Below are 24,198 nucleotides of genomic sequence, written 5' to 3'. Positions count from 1 at the left end.
CTGCCTTCAGCAGCTAGCACCTGGGATCAGCGAGCGCTCTCATAGCATACCCAGGCGCTTGTCAGAGCAAGCACTCTCATAGCGGGCCACAGGTGCTCGGCAGAGCGAGCGCTCATAGCGGGCCACAGGCGCTCGGCAGAGCGAGCGCTCATAGCGGGCCACAGGCGCTCGGCAGAGCGAGCGCTCATAGCGGGCCACAGGCACTCGGCAGAGCGAGCGCTCATAGCGGGCCACAGGCGCTCGGCAGAGCGAGTGCTCTCATAGCGTACCCAGGCACTCGGCAGAGCGAGTGCTCTCATAGCGGGCCACAGGCACTTGGCAGAGCGAGCGCTCATAGCGGGCCACAGGCTCTCGGCAGAGTGAGCGCTCTCATAGCGGCCACAGGCGCTCGGAAGAGTGAGTGCTCTCATAGCGGGCCACAGGCGCTTGGCAGAGCGAGCGCTCATAGCGGGCCACAGGCACTCGGCAGAGCGAGCGCTCATAGCGGGCCACAGGCGCTCGGCAGAGCGAGTGCTCTCATAGTGGGCCACAGGCTCTCGGCAGAGCGAGCGCTCATAGCGGGCCACAGGCGCTCGGCAGAGCAAGCACTCTCATAGCGGGCTACAGGCGCTCGGCACATGTATGGGGGGCGAGATAACTACCTAGAGTGCATGGTGGAGATGGGCCTTACACAGACCACTGTAATGTTGTCAACTCCTCTGTTATCCGGGCTTGTGGTTGAGGCGCCTGCGCTTCGGCTAATTGTTTTAAATCACTTTTGTCCTTGGAACATCTGTAGCAATTTCCAGATACAAGCGACTCGAGCAGCTCACAGATAATGGCAGTGATTTAATGATTTGGCTGCAGGACTGATCAGCTCAGACAGAGAAACCTGGGCCCGCACCAGGTACCTGAGAAAAATAAATCTTAAAGGGTTTGTCAGGAAATATTGTCGGCTTCCCCACTCACCCCAGTGACTGATATTAGATGCATAATTGCAATACCAGGCAAAGATAGTGGTGGCGCTGCTTTTTTTTTTTTCCAGTTAATCTTGTCATTAATGAGATTATTCTTTGGTTTGCAGAAGACCATGCATCCAGAAACAACCCCACTCATGTGCAGGGATACTCCCTAACGAGGACTTGTCTCCTGACATGCCGGCATCAGTAAATCTTTCCATGGCTCTCTGCATTGTGGCTCCTCGATTAATCCTCCTGGAAATGTATGGATAAAATGGCAGTTGAATTGATTACATTCTGCGGAGCTTTACTATCTGTCCCAGGATTTTCCTGTGGCTTTAGAAGGTGACCGTGTTTGCTTCTCAGGGATCGGCGATGTTTTCTTCCATTGTTCTTCTCCATCGCCACTAATGGAGGTTTTGTTTTCTACTCGCTGTTCATGCACCCGGTGATTTCAATTACTCTCGAGAACGGATCATTCACAGCTGTTTGCAAATGCAAGCAAAGCAGTCGTCCTCCTGCCGTGCGGCTCCATGCACCCTCCTAAGCCTGTGCAGTACTATAGGGGCTCGTAAACGTCAGAAGCACAGAGCCATTGTTATATTGTGCCGCCGGTCACCGGGAGCTGCTATATACAGGGGGCAGAGCAGGGTCTGCCGCCTCCAATGCCCAGCGGTGCACAGTACGGCTGCAACACCTAGACCATAGGCATTGGTTTACCGTGAGCATATGGCATCAATGCCCAATTTGAGGAGCTCCCGAAATGCCGGTTGTCCAAGCAGTGGAGAGGAAGTGGCACAGGCCTGTCTTGGCACTGCTACCCATGTATACCACCGATGCCACATCTCAAATTTGCAAAATTAAGACCCTTGGCTGGGATTGCAACGAAGGTGTATGTAAAAGGTATCATCATAGGGTTGTATCTGCAAGACTACCTTTGTCCATGTGCCCTTTTTATGCCCTGAATGGGGGGTGTCCCAGTGAGCATAAAGTTGCGTGAACGAGGCTTATATGCTCGGCAATTTATTTGACTAGGCGCCGAGTAATTCTGCCTATCACCAGCAGTGGCCACCATAGTACTGACTGCTGTCCTCTAGGGAAGGTCGATCCGCGGCAATCACACCTGATCTGATCAGATGTTGCCCTCATACCCAATGCATGGTAGTTTTGGTTTTTATTTATACCGCTATCATGTGACACTTGCATGTTGCTTTACGGTCTGCCTTATGGATTTCTGTAACATAATTGGTGAAATAAATTAGACTTTCACTGGCCAATAACCCGGATTGGGGCCACTTGGTGACTTTCGTGAAGTCCAAAATTAATGTCTTATTTGGCGGCTGACCCCTTGACTTCCGTTCTTCGATTTCTATCCTCACTGTAATCAGTTTTCTGATCTTCAGTGCCTTTTATGCCTTAACCGCAACCTCCGCCATAGAGTCAAAGGCTGACTGACATCTTTTTTTCTAAGTCTCATGTTTTCCTCCCTTTTCTCTGTTGCTGTTTTTTTGTAGTAGCTTCTCATTAAGTGTAAATTCTTTATTATTGACCTCTGGATGTCAGAGCAGCATGTTGTCCACACATTAGCAGTGACATGTGCTTTCTGGGGCTGCCGCATACACTAAACATTCAGCGCGGAGACCGCGGCCCCTGTTTAATTTTTCCATCATCTTGCACGATGCGCTCCATGTCTCAAATGATAACAGAGCAGCGCGGCTCCGGTAGCAGATGTGAGCCCGGAGCCCTCTGCGCGTTTCGCCAGATGTTTCATTATATTTAAGACTTGTCTTCTGCTCGGGTTTATATTTCAGAGTCCTGCATAAACAGATTTCACTTGTTTATCAGATTGGAGTAAAACTGGGACCGCTGCACAAGGTACATATGTCGCCATTGTATGCTTCTTCTGCTTCTCCAAAATGTGGTACTATTATTTTTGGGCTCTCCTTTGTAGACCTGTGTGGCTCTGAGAAAATGGGAACGCTTCAGGTCACATGGGTAACCTTATCCTGAAGTTAAAGGAAATGCAAAGGTTAGGAAATGAGCTTCCCGTGTGGAAGTGATTATTGGGGGAGATTTGGTATTACGGTAAGTTAGATAAATTTGTCTGCAATTTTTTGATAAAACTGCATTTTTTTTTTGAGCCACTTTAAATCTTTGCAGAAAGAGGAAATTGGCAAAAACTGTACTGAGGGACGATCCTTATTTTCAGTCTGGAGAGTAAAATGAGGTAATGGCAAGAGATAAGCCATCGGCTAAATAGCAGAAATCATAATCGAAGACTGGATTAAGAACTTAAGCCCCGGCGCTCTCCGCCTTCCCGCGGGAGGCCAAGCCCCGCTCACTCTCTACGCCTTCCTGCGGGAAGGCCAAGCCCCGCTTACTCTCCGCCTTCCCGCGGGAGGCCAAGCCCCGCTCACTCTACGCCTTCCTGCGGGAAGGCCAAGCCCCGCTTACTCTCCGCCTTCCCGCGGGAGGCCAAGCCCCGCTCACTCTACGCCTTCCTGCGGGAAGGCCAAGCCCCGCTTACTCTCCGCCTTCCCGCGGGAGGCCAAGCCCCGCTCACTCTACGCCTTCCTGCGGGAAGGCCAAGCCCCGCTCACTCTGCCTTCCTGCCGGGAGGCCAAGCCCCTCTCACTCTCCGCCTTCCCGCCGGGAGACCAAGCCCCGCTCACTCTCCGCCTTCCCGCCGGGAGACCAAGCCCCGCTCACTCTCCGCCTTCCCGCCGGGAGGCCAAGCCCCGCTTACTCTCCGCCTTACCGCGGTCTTTCGGCTTCTATAGACAAATTACACTTGCCAACAAACAGGAGGCACCAAGTGGGCTGGCTTTTCTACATTATATAAAAATTATTTCTAGATTATTTATCTATGAAATAAGATCAGCAGTGTCTATTTAAGGACTCTCATTGATAGCATGAAGACAACTAAGAGTTACCAAGAAGTCTTGGCCTTTAAAGGGAACCTGTCACCACGTTTTTGGAAGATGGGATAAAAATAGCGTTAAATAGGGGCAGAGGTGGGCGTTACATTAGTGTGTTTGTTATGCGTTTATTACCCACCTAAGTTGCCGAAATACCTTTGCAAAGTCTCCATTTTCGCCTGTCAATCAGGCTGGTCTGGTCAAAAGGGCGTTGTCTTCCCCCAGATTTTGCGTAGTTTTCCGTTGGTGGCGTAGTGGTGTGCGCATGCCCAAGGTCCCGAATCCACTGCCAGGGGATTTAAAAGAGCGCGCTGTTCGTTATTTCCTTGGTGATCGGTGGGCGCGGCCATCTTCCTTTGGCCGCGCGTGCGCAGAAGCGGCGCTCTGCTGGCCGCGGCTTCAGGAAAATGGCCGCCGCGATATCCATCTGCGCACGCGCGGCATCCCGCAGCCATTTTCCTGAAGCCGCGGCCAGCAGAGCGCCGCTTCTGCGCACGCGCGGCCAAAGGAAGATGGCCGCGCCCACCGATCACCAATGAAATCACGAACAGCGCGCTTTTTTAAATCCCCTGGCAGAGGATTCGGGACCTTGGGCATGCGCACACCACTACGCCACCAACGGAAAACTACGCAAAATCTGGGGGAAGACAAGACGCCCTTTTGACCAGACCAGCCTGATTGACAGGCGAAAACGGAGACTTTGCAAAGGTATTTCGGCAACTTAGGTGGGTAATAAACGCATAACAAACACACTAATGTAACGCCCACCTCTGCCCCTATTTAACGCTATTTTTATCCCATCTTCCAAAAACGTGGTGACAGGTTCCCTTTAATGAATTTTAATTTTAATTAGGTTTTTCTTAAACAACCTTGAAGACCTAGGACCTCTGCATTACATTGAATCGGATAGAAAGATTATGAAAAGCTTGAGACACGATGGATTTATTTCCAGCATAACCTTAAGTCTCTGGTCCTGTGGATAACATTTTATGAAGTCTTTCCTTTTATTGCGGGAGCTGCAGCTGTCTCTCCTTACATAGTCCTTCTCCTTCATTCTCCGTTCCCAGTCATTTTCCGCCGTCTAATTGATGGCGTTTTCCGTAGAGTAGATGGCCGAAGCACAGCTCTGTGTAAATAGAGCAAGTGAGACCTAACTGCTCTCCGAGAGATTTGGTGGCCTCGTGCCCGGCTCAATAAAACAAGGTGTTAATAGGAATTTTTACCGTATCATTGGACTCCGCTTACTTGTGTTTTTTTTTTTTTTTTTTTTTTTTTAAAGTACAAAATGCGTTACCCTCCTCATCCCCCACGGTCGTGTTTCTGCAGAGTAAAGCTCTGGTTTTCAGCTCAAAGGTTGGCTTAGCGCTGAATGTATGCGGCACATGCTCGGATACTGGCAGCAAACTCTCCTGTAACTGTGCTTGTGAAGAAATGGATGCAGACGGCCAGGCAATCTGTCCACATCCTCTTCTGGGCACCGAGGACCAATATTTATGGTGCTATCCATGGATAGCATGTGGGGGCTCAGTAGTTTTATAGGGGTTATTTCACTCAACTGAAACTGCCCTAACTAAAGTCACCAATGACCTACTAACCGCCAAGAGCAAGTGACATTACTGTCCTCCTTCTCTTGGACCTGTCTTCTGCCTTTGACACTGTGGACCACTCCCTCCTGCTACAGATTCCATCATCTCTTGGCATCACAGACTTTGCCCTATCCTGGATCTCATCATATCTAACAGACCGAACATTCAGTGTCTCCCTCTCCCAGACCACCTCCTCACCTCGCCCCTTGTCTGTCAGTGTCCCTCAAGGCTCTGTTCTAGGACCCCTACTCTTCTCCATCTACACCTTCGGCCTGGGACAGCTCATAGAATCCCACGGTTTGCAGTATCATCTTTACGCCAATGACACGCAGATCTACCTATCCGGTCCTGACACCACATCCTTACTCGCCAAAATCCCACACGGTCTGTCTGCTATCTCGGCCTTCTTTTCTGCTCGCTTTCTAAAACTGAACATGGACAAAACAGAATTCATCATCTTTCCCCATCTCACTCTACCCCTACACCAGACCTATCCATCAAGGTCAATGGCTGCTCACTTTCCCCAGTCCCGCATGCTCGGTGCCTCGGGGTGATCCTCGACTCTGCCCTCTGTTTCAAGCCACATATCCAAGCCCTTGCCTCTTCCTGCCATCTCAAACTCAAAGATATTTCCCGGATCCGTGCATTCGTCGACAACGAAACCACAAAAACACTAGTGCACTCCCTTATCTCCCGCCTTGACTACTGCAACCTCCTACTCTCTGGCCTCCCCTCTAGCACCTCTCCAATCCATCCTACACTCTGTTGCCCGAGTAATCCACCTGTCTCCCTTCTATTCCCCAGCCTCTTCCCTATGCCAAGCTCTTCACCGGCTTCCTTTCGTCCAGAGACTCAAGTTCAAAGCCCTTACTATGACTTACAAAGCCATCCACAACCAGTCTCCTCCATACATCTGTGACATGGTCTCCCGATACTTACCTACACGCAACCTTCGATTCTCTCAAGATCTCCTTCTCTACTCCCCTCTCATCTCTTCTTTCCACAACCGCATCCAAGACTTCTCCCGTGCTTGCCCCATACTCTGGAACTCTCTACCCCAACACATCAGACTCTCGCCTACCACGGAAACCTTCTAAAAGAACCTGAAGACTCGCCTCTTCCGACAAGCCTACAGCCTGCAGTGATCCTTAACCTACTGAACCGCCGCACAACCAGCTCTACCCTCTCCTAGTGTATCCTCACCCATCCCCTGCAGACTGTGAGCCCTCACGGGCAGGGTCCTCCTTCCTTCTGTACCTGTTAGTGCCTTGGTTTTTGCTCATATTTATTGTATTTGTCTATATTTGCCCCTTTTCACATGTAAAGCGCCGTGGAATAAATGGCACTAAAAAAATGTATAATAACTTCTTTAAATTTAGTGGACTGACCAGTCGCTTGGCATAGAGATCACTCTCCATAGAGAATGGACAGATAATCTTCTACTTTTCATGAATAAATCAATATATCATTGTGTATAAGTATGTGCACCCCTCACCTGCTCTCTGAGGGGGGTGGCCATGCGTACGTCTGGATGCCTTTGTATTATTTGCAGTAGCTTTGGTGGTTTTACCCGTGGATATTATCTTAAACATCTCGGTCTGGTGGCCGGTTAACAAGTGCCGTTTTCCTGCGAGTCCTTACAAAAAGTCGACATGTCATTACTCATTGTCAACTCGGCCTTCGCCTGCTAAGCAACCAGAAATCATTTCTGCCCGGTGTTTTGTTTCTTGTCTGGGTTGACTGCATACATATGGTAGTTATTCTGCAGCTCGGGAAGGGCTCCTTCCTCCATGTCACCCACACAGCTGTGCCGAGCATTTCTCAAGTCCAGCAAGACGAGAGTTATGACATAAACTTTACACTGGGAATGATGTGATCACATCGCATGATGGACAGACGCGCAGGTGCTCCATTACTACTTTATATTAACCACCAAGCTGCTGTTTTCATCCCTTTTAAAAAGGACAAACGCATATTATTAGGGTGGAATGTCACTTACTAGACTGTGTGCTGTAGTTTCAATACAATCAGAGTTTCTCAGCAGGAGATTATCATTACAGAACTGTCTCACGTGCACATCAGTCCAGTTATTCTCTATAACCCCACCCCCACCGCTGATTGGCTGCTTCCTGTGTACACTGTCAGCAAGTTGCCAATCAGGGGTATGGGTGGGGTTATACACAGCCCAGAAGTCTTAGGTCTGCTACATCTGCAGTGGACAAAACAAGGCTTCTATCAAAACTGCACCAAGCAGCCCAGTAAGTGACACATCACTGAAATCAGGCTTTGTAGCTCAATATTGTGCTGCTCTCAGATTATATAGCAAAAGCCTGCTGACAGATTTCCTTTAATGTGCCATTCCCCCGCCCCAAGATTTACCAAATCTTTCTTAATAAATGGTTAAAAATTGATAGCGCTGGACGACACACTGCTGGCATCTTTGTGCGGAGTTTAATCCACTTTTCATGGACTCAATGACTTGAATGGCTGAGTTTCATCAGATAGAAAGATGGGTCTCCGTTTTTTTTTTGGGGGGGGGGGGGGTTTGCCAGGTGGAGGCCAGTAGTGCCTCTGTTTGGCCTCCTCTTACCGTTCCCCAGCTGTATGGAGGCCCAGCAGACTGCACGTTCCCATTCAGCGTCCACCACAAGCTATAACGCTCTGTGTACATATGTAGCGCCGTAGCCAGCAGTGACGTACGGCACCATATGGCCACCTCACCGGGGGATAGTGCTGCCGTGCCCCTCTGATGTACGGCTCTGACGTGATGTGAACGGAGCCGTACGCAGGCTTTTCTTTCCACTCTATTCCCCTTTGCGCCAGGTGTGTGTAATTGTGGTGATTTATGCTCGCCGTCGCCTGTGCTGCAAGAAGCCGCAGCTCGGAGTCGTTTCCCGGATTTAATGCTCAAGAACTGTGAACTGTGGCCCCTGCCGGTGAATTTGTCTGGTAGGGGGTCTTTACTGCGATGATGAGATTTTAGCAGGTGCATTGAGCACTGTATGCTCACATTATTTCTGTGCTCGCTCGAGCTTCGGCTCCATATGCTTCAAAAGTGGGGAATGAAGCAGATTAATGTCAGCAGATCTCTGTTATCCTTCCATATATTTGCAGCGTGACCGCGCACCTCGCCGGTACATTAATCCACAGCAGCCCTCCAGTACAGGGGTTTTTTTTCAGTCTTCCCTATGTGAGATCTGACCCAACAGAGCTCAAATCGGAGGCTGCAGTGGTCAAAGCCGTTGTGTGCGTTATTGGATGTGTTAATACAAAGTCACCAGGTGCGGATAGTGCCGCAAGGAGTCTGCGCTGCTGCAGGTGTGTGTTCCGGCCACCTGGTTGGTACGACCACCAGTTACTAATCTCACTAGGAGCACACAAGCTAAAATCCTCATAATATCCATAGTTCTTTCAGTGCAAATCAAAGAAGCCACATGCTTTTAACCAGCCGAGAGGTGGCTTGTTCTCCTAGGCAGCCTTAAACTTGCAGTATTTTTTTGTCAGCTTATAGAACGACTTGAGGTGTTTTCTCACGTGAACACTTTCTTTTATTTGCCGACGTCCACAGTGCCGCGTTCGTGCTGCTGGTAGACAGGTCTTGGACTAATTATCCACAAGAGTAGAAGCGCTTCACCCTAGAGCTGGGCATTTTTTTTATTTTTTTTTTCACATGAAGGTATAACATTTTGATGGGCTTCCAACCTGAAAACTCCTGGAGACCGAACTTTTGCAAATTAGAAGAGTTGTCCTTTGTTATCACTTAATCATTTCGGAGCCGCGATGTCTAAAAGACGGGACATGTATGAATAAGTCTTCACCGTTGGAGCATGAAAGCCCTACCACATCGGCTCGTACAGTTGTGCATCGAGAAGGAGTTATCTGTGGAGGGCAGCCAGGGAATCTGCTTTCTTCCAATATTTTGACATTCTCAGGAGTCACTGCAAAGTTTATATATTATGTATAAACCTCTGACATATTTTGTGACAATGGCTAAAGTTAGACAAAAATTATTTGGGGAAAAAAAAATAAACGGGACGTGTGCCGCCGGAGCTCACGATCTGTTCACGGTCTTTATTCTAAGTCCCTCGTTACTTGAATCGAGTTTTGAGCTTAGCTTTATTAATACGGACCATCTGTTAGATTGTATCTCAACAGTCTCTGAATATCTTTCTAAATAATAGAAATCTTAAACGCGGCATTAAGCAACTAAAGTCTAGTCTGGTTAAATGTGTCAGTACGGTGGGAACTGAGCCACGGTGTGATATCGAGGGCGTCAAGATGTCTGTGGTCCGAAATGATTAAAAAGTGTGAAGTGTTGCCAACCAGGGCTGTGGAGTTGGTAACCAAACCTCCGGCTTCTCAATTTCCCTAACTCCGACTCCACAGCAGGGCCTCTGAGCATGTGCATAAAGTGCAGCACAGATTCATCTCCTCTACGACACCACAGCACTGCCTCACTTCTGAGCATATGCATAAAGTGCAGCACAGATTCATCTTCTCTACGACTCCACAACACTCTCACTACTGAGCATGTGCATAAAGTGCAGCACAGATTCATCTCAACTACGACTCCACAGCACTGCCTCACTACTGAGCAGGAACAGAACAGACATTTATAGGACATTTCATAACTTTACCAAATTCTTAAGAAAAAAAATTGCAGCACATCCTGTACTGAGCTACTATACCCAATGTATTACATATTTTTGGAGTCGGCCCATTTTATTCCGACTCTGACTTCACCAAAATGGACTTCGACTCCATGACTCCGACTCCACAGCCCAGTTTCCACACTGAAGTCCATTGACGATCGATTGCATGCCTCGTTGGCCGTGTACCTTACAAGTCTACAATTATGGTGATCAGTTAATCTTCTCGTTCTCAGGGCCATATTCTAAGCACAGGACCCCAATCAAAATTTTATCCAGGTTAACTAGATTTTGATAGATTGCTAGGAATCTGAATCAGTCAGGCCACCTTTGGTGGAGCAAGATGTATGGGCAATTTTTTTGTTAAATAAACGTTCACCTTACATAGCATTCCGTCAAAACCTGTTCAATCAATGGCAGTCTCTCCTGACTCCTCCATAAGCATGGCCAAACGTAGGGGAAAGAGGAGCGTCTCCAGGGAAATTACTTTTCTGGCTCGCTGGGAATAAAAAGATTGGGCTATTGAATACCAGTCCCACCAATGTCTGAGGATTCGTATGACCTCATCTTTAGGGAAAAGGTCAGATAATTCGAGATGACTTGGCCATGCTATGTTGTGTTTGATGTGAGTTCCCATGCCAGAGACTCTTTTTTTTCTCCTGAATAGCAAAAGGGGAAATTCAACAAGCCAAATCCTTCTTAACCGATGATGTCTGGTGAGATTTGGGAGGACCCAGACTATCGGCTGATTATAGGTGGGTTTGTACTGCTTAAGTCTGTGTATGGGGTTCTAAATGTGTATGGTGGTAATGAGGCCAGTGTTTGCAGCCTATCAAAAATTATCACGTTAACGATGTGATGCCTGTAACATGGTGAATGTGTGCGTCGTTACAGTTGATGGAAACAGTTAGATAATTACTTTTTTTTGGTGCTTGATAGAACATTTCCAAGATGGGGCTTAAACCACTGTCTTTTGTTTCAATACCTTCTTTGAGATGAGAAAATCACCATTGCATGCTTTTACTTAAATGCCCTACTTTCACTATAAAATATCACGATAATGTGAACTTTGTAAGTTTTCCATAAATTTAACTCAAAAGCCAAATATCCCTAACTTTTTGTGAGCAGTGGATCCTCTGCCCAGCCCTATAGGCATATTTTATAGCGGTGTACTCTAAAAGATTTGTAAACCGGCCGTGCCTATGGTCTGCCTAGACCTTTTGCTGCTCCTCCTTTTTTTTTTGCTCTTTTTTTTTTTTTTTTTTTTTTGCTGCTCCTCCTTTTTATTGCTGCTCCTCCTTTTTTTTTTTTTTTTGCTGCTCCTCCTTTTTTTTGCTGCTCCTCCTTTTTTTTGCTGCTCCTCCTTTTGCTCCTTGTCCCTCATTCTGTAGAACAAATATGGACTCTCAATGTGCATGGGGAAAATTATGGAAATCCTACTTTCCCCACAGCCGTTGACCACAAAATTGGTGTTCAGGCAGATTAACTATTTGGGATTCTGCTATAAACTATTAGGGAGAACTTAATGGCCTTCAGTGGAAATGTAGAGGAATATTTGGAGTGGAAATATTTTTAGCATGACATTCTGTGTATTTTTGTATTTTCTAATCTTAAGCACCTTTTCGGCACTGTAATATTGAGCTCAGAGCGACGGACAGCTTGCAGATCATACATTTTTCGCACCGCACCACAGGTAGAAGGCAGAATTAACTAGCCTGATATCCTGCCTTACGGAAGCCAGTGGCGGCAGGTGACCCTTACATTGTATTATGCAATTATTTGACTGAGGACCGACGGCATGAAAGCTCAAAATACGATTTGTATTGGTTATGTTCTCAGCAAAAATCTAGCATCTTAGTAATATACAGTTAGGTCCATATATATTTGGACAGAGACGACATTTTTCTAATTTTGGTTATAGACATTTCCACAATGAATTTTAAACAAAACAATTCAGATGCAGTTGAAGTTCAGACTTTCAGCTTTCATTTGAGGGTATCCACATTAAAATTGGATGAAGGGTTTAGGAGTTTCAGCTCCTTAACATGTGCCACCCTGTTTTTAAAGGGACCAAAAGTAATTGGACAATTGACTCCAAGGCTATTTCATGGACAGGTGTGGGCAATCCCTTCGTTATGTCATTCTAAATTAAGCAGATAAAAGGCCTGGAGTTGATCTGAGGTATGGTGCTTGCATTTGGAAGGTTTTGCTGTGAAGTAAACATTCGGTCAAAGGAGCTCTCCATGAAGGTGAAACAAGCCATCCTTAAGCTGCGAAAACAGAAAAAACCCATCCGAGAAATTGCTACAATATTAGGAGTGGCAAAATCTACAGTTTGGTATATCCTGAGAAAGAAAGAAAGCACTGGTGAACTCATTAATGCAAAAAGACCTGAGCGCCCACGGAAGACAACAGTGGGGGATGATCGCAGAATAATCTCCATGGTGAAGAGAAACTTCTTCACAACAGCTAACCAAGTGAACAACACTCTCCAGGAGGTCGGCGTATCAATATCCAAATCTATCATAAAGAGAAAACTGCATGAAAGTAAATGCAGAGGGTTCACTGCACGGTGCAAGCCACTCATAAGTGTCAGGAATAAAAAGGCTAGACTGGACTTTGCTAAAAAAACATCTAAAAAAGCCAGCACAGTTCTGGAAGAACATTCTTTGGACAGATGAAACCAAGGTCAACCTCTACCAGAATGATGGAAAGAGAAAAGTATGGCGAAGGCGTGGTACAGCTCATGATCCAAAGGATACCACATCATCTGTAAAACATGGCGGAGGCAGTGTGATGGCTTGGGCATGCATGGCTGCCAGTGGCACTGGGTCACTAGTGTTTATTGATGATGTGACACAGGACAGAAGCAGCCGAATGAATTCTGAGGTATTCAGACCCACACTGTGTGCTCAGATCCAGCCAAATGCAGCAAAACTGATTGGTCGTCATTTCATACTACAGATGGACAATGACCCAAAACATAAAGCCAAAGCAACCCAGGAGTTTATTAAAGCAAAGAAGTGGAATATTCTTGAATGGCCAAGTCAGTCACCTGATCTCAACCCAATTGAGCATGCATTTCACTTGTTAAAGACTAAACTTCAGACAGAAAGGCCCACAAATAAACAGCAACTGAAAACCACCGCAGTGAAGGCCTGGCAGAGCATCAAAAAGGAGGAAACACAGCGTCTGGTGATGTCCATGAGTTCAAGACTTCAGGCAGTCATTGCCAACAAAGGGTTTTCAACCAAGTACTAGGAATGAACATTTTATTTAAAATTATTTAATCTGTCCAATTACTTTTGGTCCCTTTAAAAACAGGGAGGCACATATTAAGGAGCTGAAACTCCTAAACCCTTCATCCAATTTTAATGTGGATACCCTCAAATGAAAGCTGAAAGTCTGAACTTCAACTGCATCTGAATTGTTTTGTTTAAAATTCATTGTGGTAATGTTTATAACCAAAATTAGAAAAATGTTGTCTGTGTCCAAATATATATGGACCTAACTGTAGAATTACTCATTTGTATGTGGACGCACCCGACTGATTTGGTATTTTTCTTGTCTTTGCTGTGTGTGCATAGCGCCTTTTGGTTCCGACTTGTAATAATTCTGCTCATAAAAGGGGTTGTCTGGCAGATTAAAATTCTTTAGGACTAGAAAAAAAAAACATAAATAAAAGCCCTCAGTGATCCTTCATAGCTCCTAGTCAGAAACCTACAGATTTCCCATTGGTCCTTACCTACTGATCCAGGTACCCAATGTAGTCCATTTTTGTACATCCTCTGCTAAATTTGCACCATAATCCAACCTTAAGACTTGCAGGTCTTCTAGGATGACTTTTAAGAAAAAATTACAATGAGCCTTAGGGTCTAGTCATATTTCCCCCCCCCCCCCACTTCGTAAGTGATTTTTGTCAAATAGAAAAAATGGCTCAGGTTTCGTCAGGGTTTGGTCAGTGATTGTTTTTACCATCAGCGTTTGGTCCAAGTTCCTTTAGATGAATAATAAGACTGATGGAGGTTCCTCCAGCTTCTGTCAAAGTCTGTGAAAAACGGACGGCATCGGAGTGAGGAATTATTTTTTCTCAGACCCTTAGATTGCATTGGTGAGCTTGATCCGAGTCACTGAGCAAAATTGTACAGGTTTGTGTGATTTTTGTGTGGACTCGTTGGTGTGCAAAAATACACGGACATGTCACCAATACCATAGACTATAATAGGTACGAGTTCAATAGGAGGAAACAAGACCGGGGCTTGTGTGGGAAGAATCGACGGCCGAATAAGCCCTCGTTGTGATGCTTTTTCTCACTGAAATTTTCGCTGGCAATGAATCCTGCCTGTAGCACTCCATCACGGGAAGGAAGAAGACATTTGCTGGCTGATGCCAGTCAACAACAGATTGGCTTTGGACTTGTAAGTAGAACGGATGGTGCACAGATATCTGCAGTCCTAGATGGCGTCTAGATGCGACCTGCAGATTACGGGACGAGGGTCCTACATGAGACTATATAAGGGGCTGGTGGTGGCATCGGAGGTTCCTGCAGATCGCTCAGCATCCGTCCATAGCCTCGGCACCAGAGCTGCACACAGAACTCCGATTTCCCTTGTTTTCAGCGAATTTGCTCGGATGAATCTTAATGCCTTGAGCAGATGTGCCTCTTATCATTAAAAATGGATTAATCTCACTGCTGATAACTTTGCGTGGGATTGTTTCAGTCTCATAAGCGTCTAGAAGCTTTTCCTGCCGCAAGAAAAACTGGAGGAAACATATGAAATGTGTTTATTTGGAGGATTTTTTTTCATGTCATCCCTTCTCAGTTGGAGACGTGGAGCAGAGTTTGGAGATGACCATGAAATCCCGAGCTCACCATTACCGGAATAATCCTATGTACAGAGATGATGTATATACGCAATATATTGTCCCGGTCACTTCCATCCATTTTATTTCCATCTAATTATTGATATCTAGCCCTTACTTTCTTTTAGGGTTGTAGTAACACTTGCTTGTCCTCTTTTTATCTGGTCTTCTCCTTTGTTCTCCTCTCTGCACCATATACTGTTTGCATGACAAGGAGAACTAAGGGTTGGCATTTTGTTTCTTGGGGTGTGAGGAGGACATGGGAGTGCGTTTATAGATCGTATCAGCAGGGGCCACATGGTGACCATAACTGTGCCCTGTAGAAGAGAAGTTCAGGAGGACCAGAGCAAAAAGTGACTCTTGGTGCCGGTGCTGTGGAGTCGGAGTGGGAGGTCTGGCTTCCCAACACCACAGCCCCCTGCGTAAGTCATGGAGGTTTTTTTTTTGTTTTTGTTTTTTTTTAAGGTTCATTTTCTCAAGTGGTTTTGAAGCGGTTTTGGTGTCCGACTGTTTTCATTCTCAAAGCCTCTTCAGGAAAATGACGGCGGCTTTCTACCTGACGCAGCTCCCACCTGCTGATTTTGTGATCATCTACACAGCGTTTTTTTGTACTGTATCTTTCTTTAGAGAGCGGGTGGAATCCACACCTGAACTAGTGTGCACTTGGCCAATTTCTGCTCGAAAAAATCTGCGTGCACAAAGCATTACAATAGAAATATCTTTCAAGCCGTTATTGCTGGAATTATCCAAGCAGATTCCTCAGGAACCTCTCCGAGCACCTAGGCCAAGTAGGACTTTTTGCAATGGTCGAATGATGGCTTTATGACGATTAGTGATGGGCTAACGTGCTCAGGTAAGTTGTTATCCGCCATGCCTGAGTGCTAACGGATTGTTTTCGGCGAACTCGAATAATATGTTCAAGTCCCCGCGGCTGCATGTTTCATGGCTGTTCAACAGCTGCGACACATGCGGGGATTACCCAACAAATAGACAATCCCACATGTGTTGCATCTGTCGAACAGCCATGAAACATGCAGCCGCAGGGACTCGGAACATATTTTTCGAGCACCCCGAAGACTCTCAGCTAGCACCCGAGCATGGTTGGATAGCGCCTTCCCTCATCGCTTATGATGATCCCCCTTCTTCAACCACCATAGGGTGCCATTTTTACAATATCTCATTACAGAAGTATGCGTATTATTTTTTTCTGTCGTACACATACTGGAGCAGTAAGACCCCTCCTTATGAAGTCGCGGGCATAAATTGGCACGTTATGGCCTTCATCAATCAGCCCAGTTTTACAAGTCAGGACGTACTTGCCGTAATCCGGCGGCGGTGTGTATGTAAGCTCTTCACTAAATATCTGGACTCATCACAATCTGTTTCTTTGGAACATATTGTGGAGGTAACACATTAGGCGCTTCGGTAATCAGCAGCCACATAATTAGCATGTCAAGGAAAACATTGCTTTATCGGTGGGCTAGAAGTTTCAGTTGTGCGGGGGTTCGTTTGTTTTTTTTTGTTTTGTTTTTTTTTTCATTTTTGTAATGTTTTTATCACGTGACATTGAAATGAACGGCAAGAATTCTAAATTGTAATAATTATATTTAGCGGCCATAATAAAGAGAAGAAAAAAAAAAGAAATTGGGCAGTCACTTTTAAAGATTTTCATTTGTTTTTGTTGTTTCATTTGAAAGTAAATCTTGAAGGTCAGCCAGATGAAAGCCGCATATTTCATGGTGATTTGACTTTAAAAAGGGGTTTTCCGTTAATTTTTATATTGAGGATAGATCCTTAGTATAGTCGCTGCCGGGTACTGCAGATCAGCTCCTATTCGCTTCATTATTACACAGCCTGAAAAAAAACAAACTCTTAAAAGCTTTTAAATTAAAGGGGGTGGTGCACTACTAGTACAACCCCTTCTCATTCCCCAGGATGAAATTTTTTTTAAAAAAGCTTATACTTTCCTCCAGTGCCAGCGCCATTCCTGCGGTGTCTGCACTTGCGGTGCCGGGTGACACACAATCACTAGAGTCGCTGTCCCCGCGTGTCACAACATCCGCACGAGAGCCCTGGGACCGCGAGTGCTCTCACTGCAGAAACTGCGCCAGCATGGGAGGCGAGTATAAGCTTTTTTTTATTTTATTGGGGGGAATGAGAAGTGGTTGTCCTAGTAGTGATGGACAACCCCTTTAAAAAATGATGGCCTGAGCCCTCAAATTATTACTTCAGAAATCAAGGGTAAATCACTTTGAAATGTAAAATATTTTTTGTGACTTTATGATCATTTCCTAAAATGGGCAGAGTTGGTGCCGTACGTGGTGTGGCGACACCAGGTATTCTAATCCATGACCAGCGGGGGCCGTAAGATTTATGGCGAGGCTCGCAGAAGCTAATGCTGCGGTTTAAGATAAGCCTGATTTGTTAAGGAGCATTCTCCTCTTTATTGAATCTGGCACCTCGTATTTCCTCAGCAACACTGACGTGAGCAATGCTGGTTTTGATAAATCAGTGCAGATCTATGTTGAAGCCTACTGTCACACCCAGGGCTGTGGAGTCGGTAATCGAAACCTCCAACTCCTCCATTTCCATGACTCCGACTCCACCAAACTCCACAGCCCTGGTCACACCAGCCTATATCCCCTCTTCTGAGAGAATAGGGCTGAATGTTAATTGCACACTCACAGTGTGATCCGATTTCTCTGATAAGATGAAAAAAAAAAAAAAGCATTTTTCCATCTTCTCCATTTCTGTCAGTCCATGAAAATCAGATGTCATCCAAGTGTTTTCCGTGGGCTCATTGACTTTCATGGCAGAGTGCGATCTGATAATCTGATCCAACTTGAGCATGCTGCAAATTGTTTCCTAGGACTGACTATCCAATGAAAAAATAATCAGACATAGAAGAACATTGGTACCAAGTCCCTTTGCCAGGTTACCAACAATAAACTTGCAGCATTTCCTCAGGAGCCTCAAGTCACCCGTCTGAGATCAATGATCATCTGTTGGCTTAAATAGGGAGTCCTCACGTGAGCCCCCCCGCATAGCATGTCCTCACATTGGAGGGTCTCCTCGCATAGCGTGTCCTCATGTCGGAGGTTCCCCCTCCTTCAATGTCTTCACTGCACTGTTAAAATCCTAAAAATGTCTTGCGTGTCTGTGGATAAGTGAGCAATTGTTTGGCTTCGCCTCCGCAGCAGCCATACCTTCAGTGTCCGCATGAGTTGATCTAGGCACATTGTTGGACCCAATTTTGCTTCACTTCTGTGAACGGACATCTTGATGATACGGATCTGAGATACCGCGCTCGCTGCCTCCAGCGACTTACAAATCTAAACCGTGTGGGAGGATTAGGGAGAAACAAAAGCAGATGCCCCAATGATTGGGGCTCCGATTTCTGCCAGACAAAAACTGCCATAAAGAACCGGGTGGATTGATTTAAATCACGCCGATTTAAATCATGATTTAAATCACGATTTAAATCAAAAGGTTTTTTTTAATATAAATCACGATTAAAATGAGAAGTGAGAGCAGTGCGCATGTGCGCCCATAGTTTCACGGACGAAACTAGGTGCAACGATCTAACGCCAGGGTGAGGGGGGGACCCCAAAGTAAGTAAAAAACTTTTTTGTTTTACTATATGGCAATAGGTAGGTGTTTAAAAGCAGCATGTCTTAATTGTATAAACTATTAATAGCCTCCACATTTTGTTCATACTGCCCCTTTAATTCCACACTTCTAGCTTGGTTTCACTTTTGGTTTAGTTTCTTTTTCCATTCAGTTGACATGCCCAAACTTGTTGGATAGTCAGCATCCTACAGAAACCTCTGGAAGAGCATGGCATTGTGAATGTTACACATATACAGCCTTTATTCTACTGAGTTAAACAACTCAGCTTTATCTCATGATGGAAGAACCTTTGGATGGTAAAATATTTTCCTCAAAAAGCAGTTTATTGAAAAAAATCCGATTTAAATTAAAAAAATCCGATTTAAATCAAAAAAATCCGATTTTTTTGATTTTTTTAAAAAAACATTGATTTTTATCCACCCTGTAAAGAAGGCGAAACCCTTCCCGAGCCGCTCGCCTAACAAGATTGCCATACATATAGATCCAAGTCAGACAAGGGCTTTCACTTTTTTTCTTTTTTTTCCTCCCCTTTCCGTCTCGCTAGCTCAGGTTTCCTGCCTCACCGCTGCGATCTGTTAATATTAGACAAAGCTTTTCATTCACAGCTTAGATGAGCTTTATGATTGCTCCCTACTCGGAGATGGAGCAGATACTTGCCGTAAAATGTGAGGGGGAGGATATAACATGCACAGTATTGGGGGCTGTTGTAGAAAATATCTGAAACACAATAAATATGATGCAGGACATGAAAGGGCCTGAAATGATGGCAGAATCCAGGTGCATTTAGCTTCAGTAATCTCCCCTCAATGATGGGTGAAATAATATGGAAGCCATTGTTAGATCCCATGTTAAAGGGGGTTTCCAGTACTACAATACAGCTGACTGGTCTTCAATATCAGAACGGATCTTAGTACATTACCAATAGGTCATCATTAGCAGAAAGGTGAGGGGCGAGCTGCGGGTATCAGCAGTGGCCAGTAAGCTGCTGCCCCGGCTCTCTATGTGGTCTACAACCGGCCACCTCCGTAGCTGATAGGGGTGCCGGATCTTAGTACCTTACCAACAGGTCACCATTATCAGAAAGGTGAGGGGCGAGCTGCGGGTATCAGCAGTGGCCAGTAAGCTGCTGCCCCGGCTCTCTATGTGGTCTACAACCGGCCACCTCCGTAGCTGATAGGGGTGCCGGATCTTAGTACCTTACCAACAGGTCACCATTATCAGAAAGGTGAGGGGCGAGCTGCGGGTATCAGCAGTGGCCAGTAAGCTGCTGCCCCGGCTCTCTATGTGGTCTACAACCGGCCACCTCCGTAGCTGATAGGGGTGCCGGATCTTAGTACCTTACCAACAGGTCACCATTATCAGAAAGGTGAGGGGCGAGCTGCGGGTATCAGCAGTGGCCAGTAAGCTGCTGCCCCGGCTCTCTATGTGGTCTACAACCGGCCACCTCCGTAGCTGATAGGGGTGCCGGATCTTAGTACCTTACCAATAGGTCACCATTATCAGAAAGGTGAGGGTTGAGCTGCGGGTATCGGCGGTGGCCAGTTAATGGTGTCCAGCGCTGTGCTGCTATAGCTCTGTACGTGGCCTACATCTGGCCACCTCTGTAGCTGATAGATAGGGTTGCCGGATCTTAGTACTTAGCATCATCAATATCCAAATTTTACAGTCTTGATTAGTAGATAAGGGAAAAAAAAAGTTAATGGATCAAATCATATACTGACCAAAAGAAAGGTTCAGCAAATTACAGTACAATACATATGGATAGGGTTTGGGGTTGGTGTGTGACACTGGAGAAAGCTGCTGCCAGGCTTCTTTTGGCAGCTACTCGTCTTCCCTGAAGTTAAACGTTTTGGATGTTGAAACACCAGCCATGCAATCTTCTCTCCACTCACATAATCTGTCACAGGGAGAGTCTGGAGGCTTCATACACCGGATGGTCACCATTCACGTCAAAATTTTCAGTTTTAGCCCAGGTAGTCACTCCAAATGAAATTGGTGGGTTTAGCTGATGTGTACGGGAGCCTTTAGCTAAAGTCCTAAAGGTTATGCTCACGTGCCCTAGTTAAATGGGTATGTTTATACTAATGTGCTATTAAGTTGATAACTAATAACCTAATTATTACCGAGCTGTGGTAATCTGGAGCTATGACTTGGCAGGAGGGTACATGCACACACCTTCGCCACCTCTTCTCTGGCCCGTGGTATTACCATTGCACCACACTGCGGATACGATGCCATTTCCATTTTTGACAATACAAATGCTATACATTTAGTAGGAAGCCCTTACACCGACGGCTTTGCCTGCAGCCTACTGGCATTGACCATACTCCAGCAGAATGAATTGCACTTTGTATTATTAAGCCTCCATATCTATGTGGATTTTTATGGTTTATCAGAATTTTTTTATTTTTTTTCCTTTCACTTTATAGTTCAGTATCAGATGGAGATGATGAGAAGCCTCCGTCACGTCAACATCGACCATCTTCACGTCGGCTGGTACCAGTCCACCTACTACGGCACGTTTGTCAGCCGCGCCCTCCTGGACTCCCAGTTCAGCTACCAGCACGCCATTGAGGAATCCGTGGTGCTCATTTACGGTAAGGCTCGTATCTTTTTTCTTTTTTTGTATTGATATTTTCCGTGATCTGGCCGAGGTGCTCTCTGGCTGATGGGGATGTGAAGTTCTGGGGGCTGAGGTAGCCTGGCAGTCCCTTTTAAGTAAATACCAACTGTGTGTGTAGCGGGCCGAGCAGCAGCCCCGTCTAGACAGCGTTTCCTCCTCGGTGTTTATTTTTCTTGCTATCAGAGACCTGATGTGTACGCTCAGGAATGCCGGAGAGTGGTCGCTTCATTTTTATTCCTCTCCCTCGGTGATGGCTGGTGGAACTAGACCAGATGTCTAACAAACCTCGATTACTAGAACGTCTGGCTCTGAAATACGTGACTGACCAATCATAACGAAATTTGCCAAGTCTCAAAATTTTTATTTCATTTATTTTTTTATATATAAATTTTTTCTTCTTCCTTTAGTACCTGACAAGGGCGCACACAAATACGGCTCTGTTTCCCCGAATGCAAACATTTTTTTTTTTTTCTTCTCCCCTCTTTCGGCGGCCGCTTTAATGGTGTTTCCTCAAGCACTCCAGACCAGATGTTCTGTCCTCTATCAGGACCATAGGCAATTTAGCAGCTTTATGGCTCCCCACCCCCTTACCTATGCATATCTGGCAGTCCAGCGTATAGAGCTTCCAGCTGAGCGGCGACCGTTAACGTCCCGCATATCTGTCAGAAAAAATACTAATGACCGCGATCAATCTTACACGCTGCCCCCAAATTATTCCAGTATGTGAACAATCGTATTACGGCGGAGAACAAGTTGTTAAGGTATCCTTAGATTGGCTGGAAACATGACATCACGGCCTGATGAATTTTCCACTCGTTCTCGATGTCTTGTGTCTCATTCTCGTCACCTTTCTGCCTGAGCGGACGCCGATCGGGGAGCCGAGAGTCAAAATTGTCAGGACGGCTCCAGAAAATGTTTCGGCGTAGGAACTCGTAACGAGCGGACGTGGCCAAAACCAATTCCCTTAAAACGCAATATGAAAAATCTATTATACGCTTTTTATGACTCTTTTATGAAAGTGTAATTGGCGAATTATTATTAATTCTCAAAATAAACTTCTCGGGGAACTTGTGAACGTTTAAGGGACGGCCAGACGTCTTCTCTTTCTGGTCGGGACAGCGGATCTGTACATGGACGTGTGAAACGCAAGAAAATGTGTTTTTTTTTTGTTTTATGTTTTTTTTTCCTATTCTGCGGTTAATAATTTTCTTTTAGTTATTACTCAAGTATTGTATTTTTGTTATAGTGCATTTTTCTCCTACATAATATAGTCCAGCACCTGTTTAGGACAAGTGGTATTCTATTACCGACACAAGCGCTGCGATGGGTGGTGAACGTGGAGCGTCAGACGTTTTTGTTTGCGTTGTATTACTAAGAGGTGTAATTTTGACATTTTTATACCATCCGTATCACTTTGGGTGGGGGAAAATGTAGCATCATATGGGTGACTTTTTGGGTCATCATGGGGCTAGCGATCCATGCGAGCTGCTATGCTCACACGTAGGGCTTTTGCTGTTTTATTTTTTTTCCTCCAAAAGATCACACTAAATTGCCCATATAACTACATTTCCACTATAAATTGCACTTATTTTTTAAATTTCCTATCAATCCCAATATAAAAATAACTCCATAAAAAAAGCAGGAAAAATTTGACAATGCTGTGTTTTACCGAATAAACAAAACACAGCAAAAACAGACCACAGGTCAATTAATGTAAGACAAATAAATTATATTTTAGAATTCTATGTGCAAAATTTTTTAATTTTTACTTATTGTGCTTTTTTTTTTTTTTGAGAAACTATTGTTTTCCCAAAATGTAGCATTTTTTTGGTTTGGCATGGTGGTGTTTTTATTAGATGAAAAAAAAAAAATTACATAAAAATTAATCTATATTATAAATGGTATTTTGTGATATATAATTTATTGATGGGGGGTGTAATAAATGTATACTTGAAAGAAAAAGACAAAGATGATGCACCCACAAAAATCTTAGCACATCCAAAAATGTACTGTATTTTTCGGGTTATAAGACGCTTCGGATTATAAGACGCACCCCAAATTTTGAGGAGAAAAATAGGAAAAAAACTTTTTTTTTTTTTAATAAAATGGTGGTGCCTCTTATAATCCATGTGTCTTGTACCTTACCGGGGGTGGTGGCTGCGGTGAATAAGGTCCCAGGGTCGCCGCTGGAGGAGGCAGGAGTGGGGTGATGCCGCAGGCTGGGATGAGGAGGGGCGTTCGATGTACGGCGTGCCGCTGCGGCGGGTGTCCAGTGCTGCTGAGGGGGCTCTGCCGTCATTTTGTGAAAAGCCAGAGCCCCCGCAGTTCCATGTTTCCTATGCGGTGGGAAAATGGCTGCCAGGGGGCGGCGCATGTGCAGATGGAGATCTCTGGAGATGAGATCTCGGCGATCTAATTTTTTTTATTTATTTACTTTTTTTTAATACCGTTCAAATCCCTTAAAAATTTTTTTATTTTTTCCGGCATCTTTTTTTCACCTGTGGGCATCATTACTTTTGTGATTAGTATAGATGACGCCTGCAGACAAGACCCCGCTATCTGAAGCAGCAGTAGTTCTTGCTTTCTCCTGTGATTTATTCCTCAGGCCTTGCCCCTCTGTATATAGAGCGTGCGATCTGCAGGTGTTCATTCCTTATAAAGGGTCATCACACACCTTTACGTAGCGTGATTCTGCATGAAGCGCGGTGTTCTGTTATAAAGCCAAGCTAGCCGGCACAGTACACCCCCCTCCTCTGCCGCCTGCTCCGTCACCTCTGCACCAGTGATCTGTGCCTGCGGGCAGGAGCCACTCGCCCGGTGCTTGGAGGGGATCTGTATCTCTGTGAACTAGAAAGCCGCCTCTGTGGCCATTGTGTTGCTGATTTGAGATGCACCGGAGGCACACAGTGTGGCGGACGGCTTTGTAGTCTGCATGCTAATAAGCCAGGCATTGAAATTGTCCTCCTTTTTCAGCACCCGGCCTTTTCTCTT

At 45.5% G+C, this 24,198-nt stretch overlaps 1 protein-coding gene across 1 annotated transcript in view; it reads left to right on the top strand.

The window, feature by feature from the left end:
- The window catches only part of EIF3H (eukaryotic translation initiation factor 3 subunit H), a 124,477-nt gene that overhangs the window by 69,787 nt on the left and 30,492 nt on the right, over positions 1-24,198 (top strand). The window contains exon 3 of the mRNA XM_077271109.1: positions 21,014-21,181. Within this exon, the coding sequence (XP_077127224.1) occupies positions 21,014-21,181 (168 nt within the window). The remainder of the gene's footprint in view (positions 1-21,013; positions 21,182-24,198) is intronic.

The sequence above is a fragment of the Ranitomeya variabilis genome, chromosome 6, assembly GCF_051348905.1.
Source record: "Ranitomeya variabilis isolate aRanVar5 chromosome 6, aRanVar5.hap1, whole genome shotgun sequence".
In the NCBI taxonomy this organism is placed as follows: Eukaryota; Metazoa; Chordata; class Amphibia; order Anura; family Dendrobatidae; genus Ranitomeya; species Ranitomeya variabilis.
Note: the sequence above shows the minus strand (reverse complement) of the source record. Positions and strands in the feature narration are given on the sequence as shown.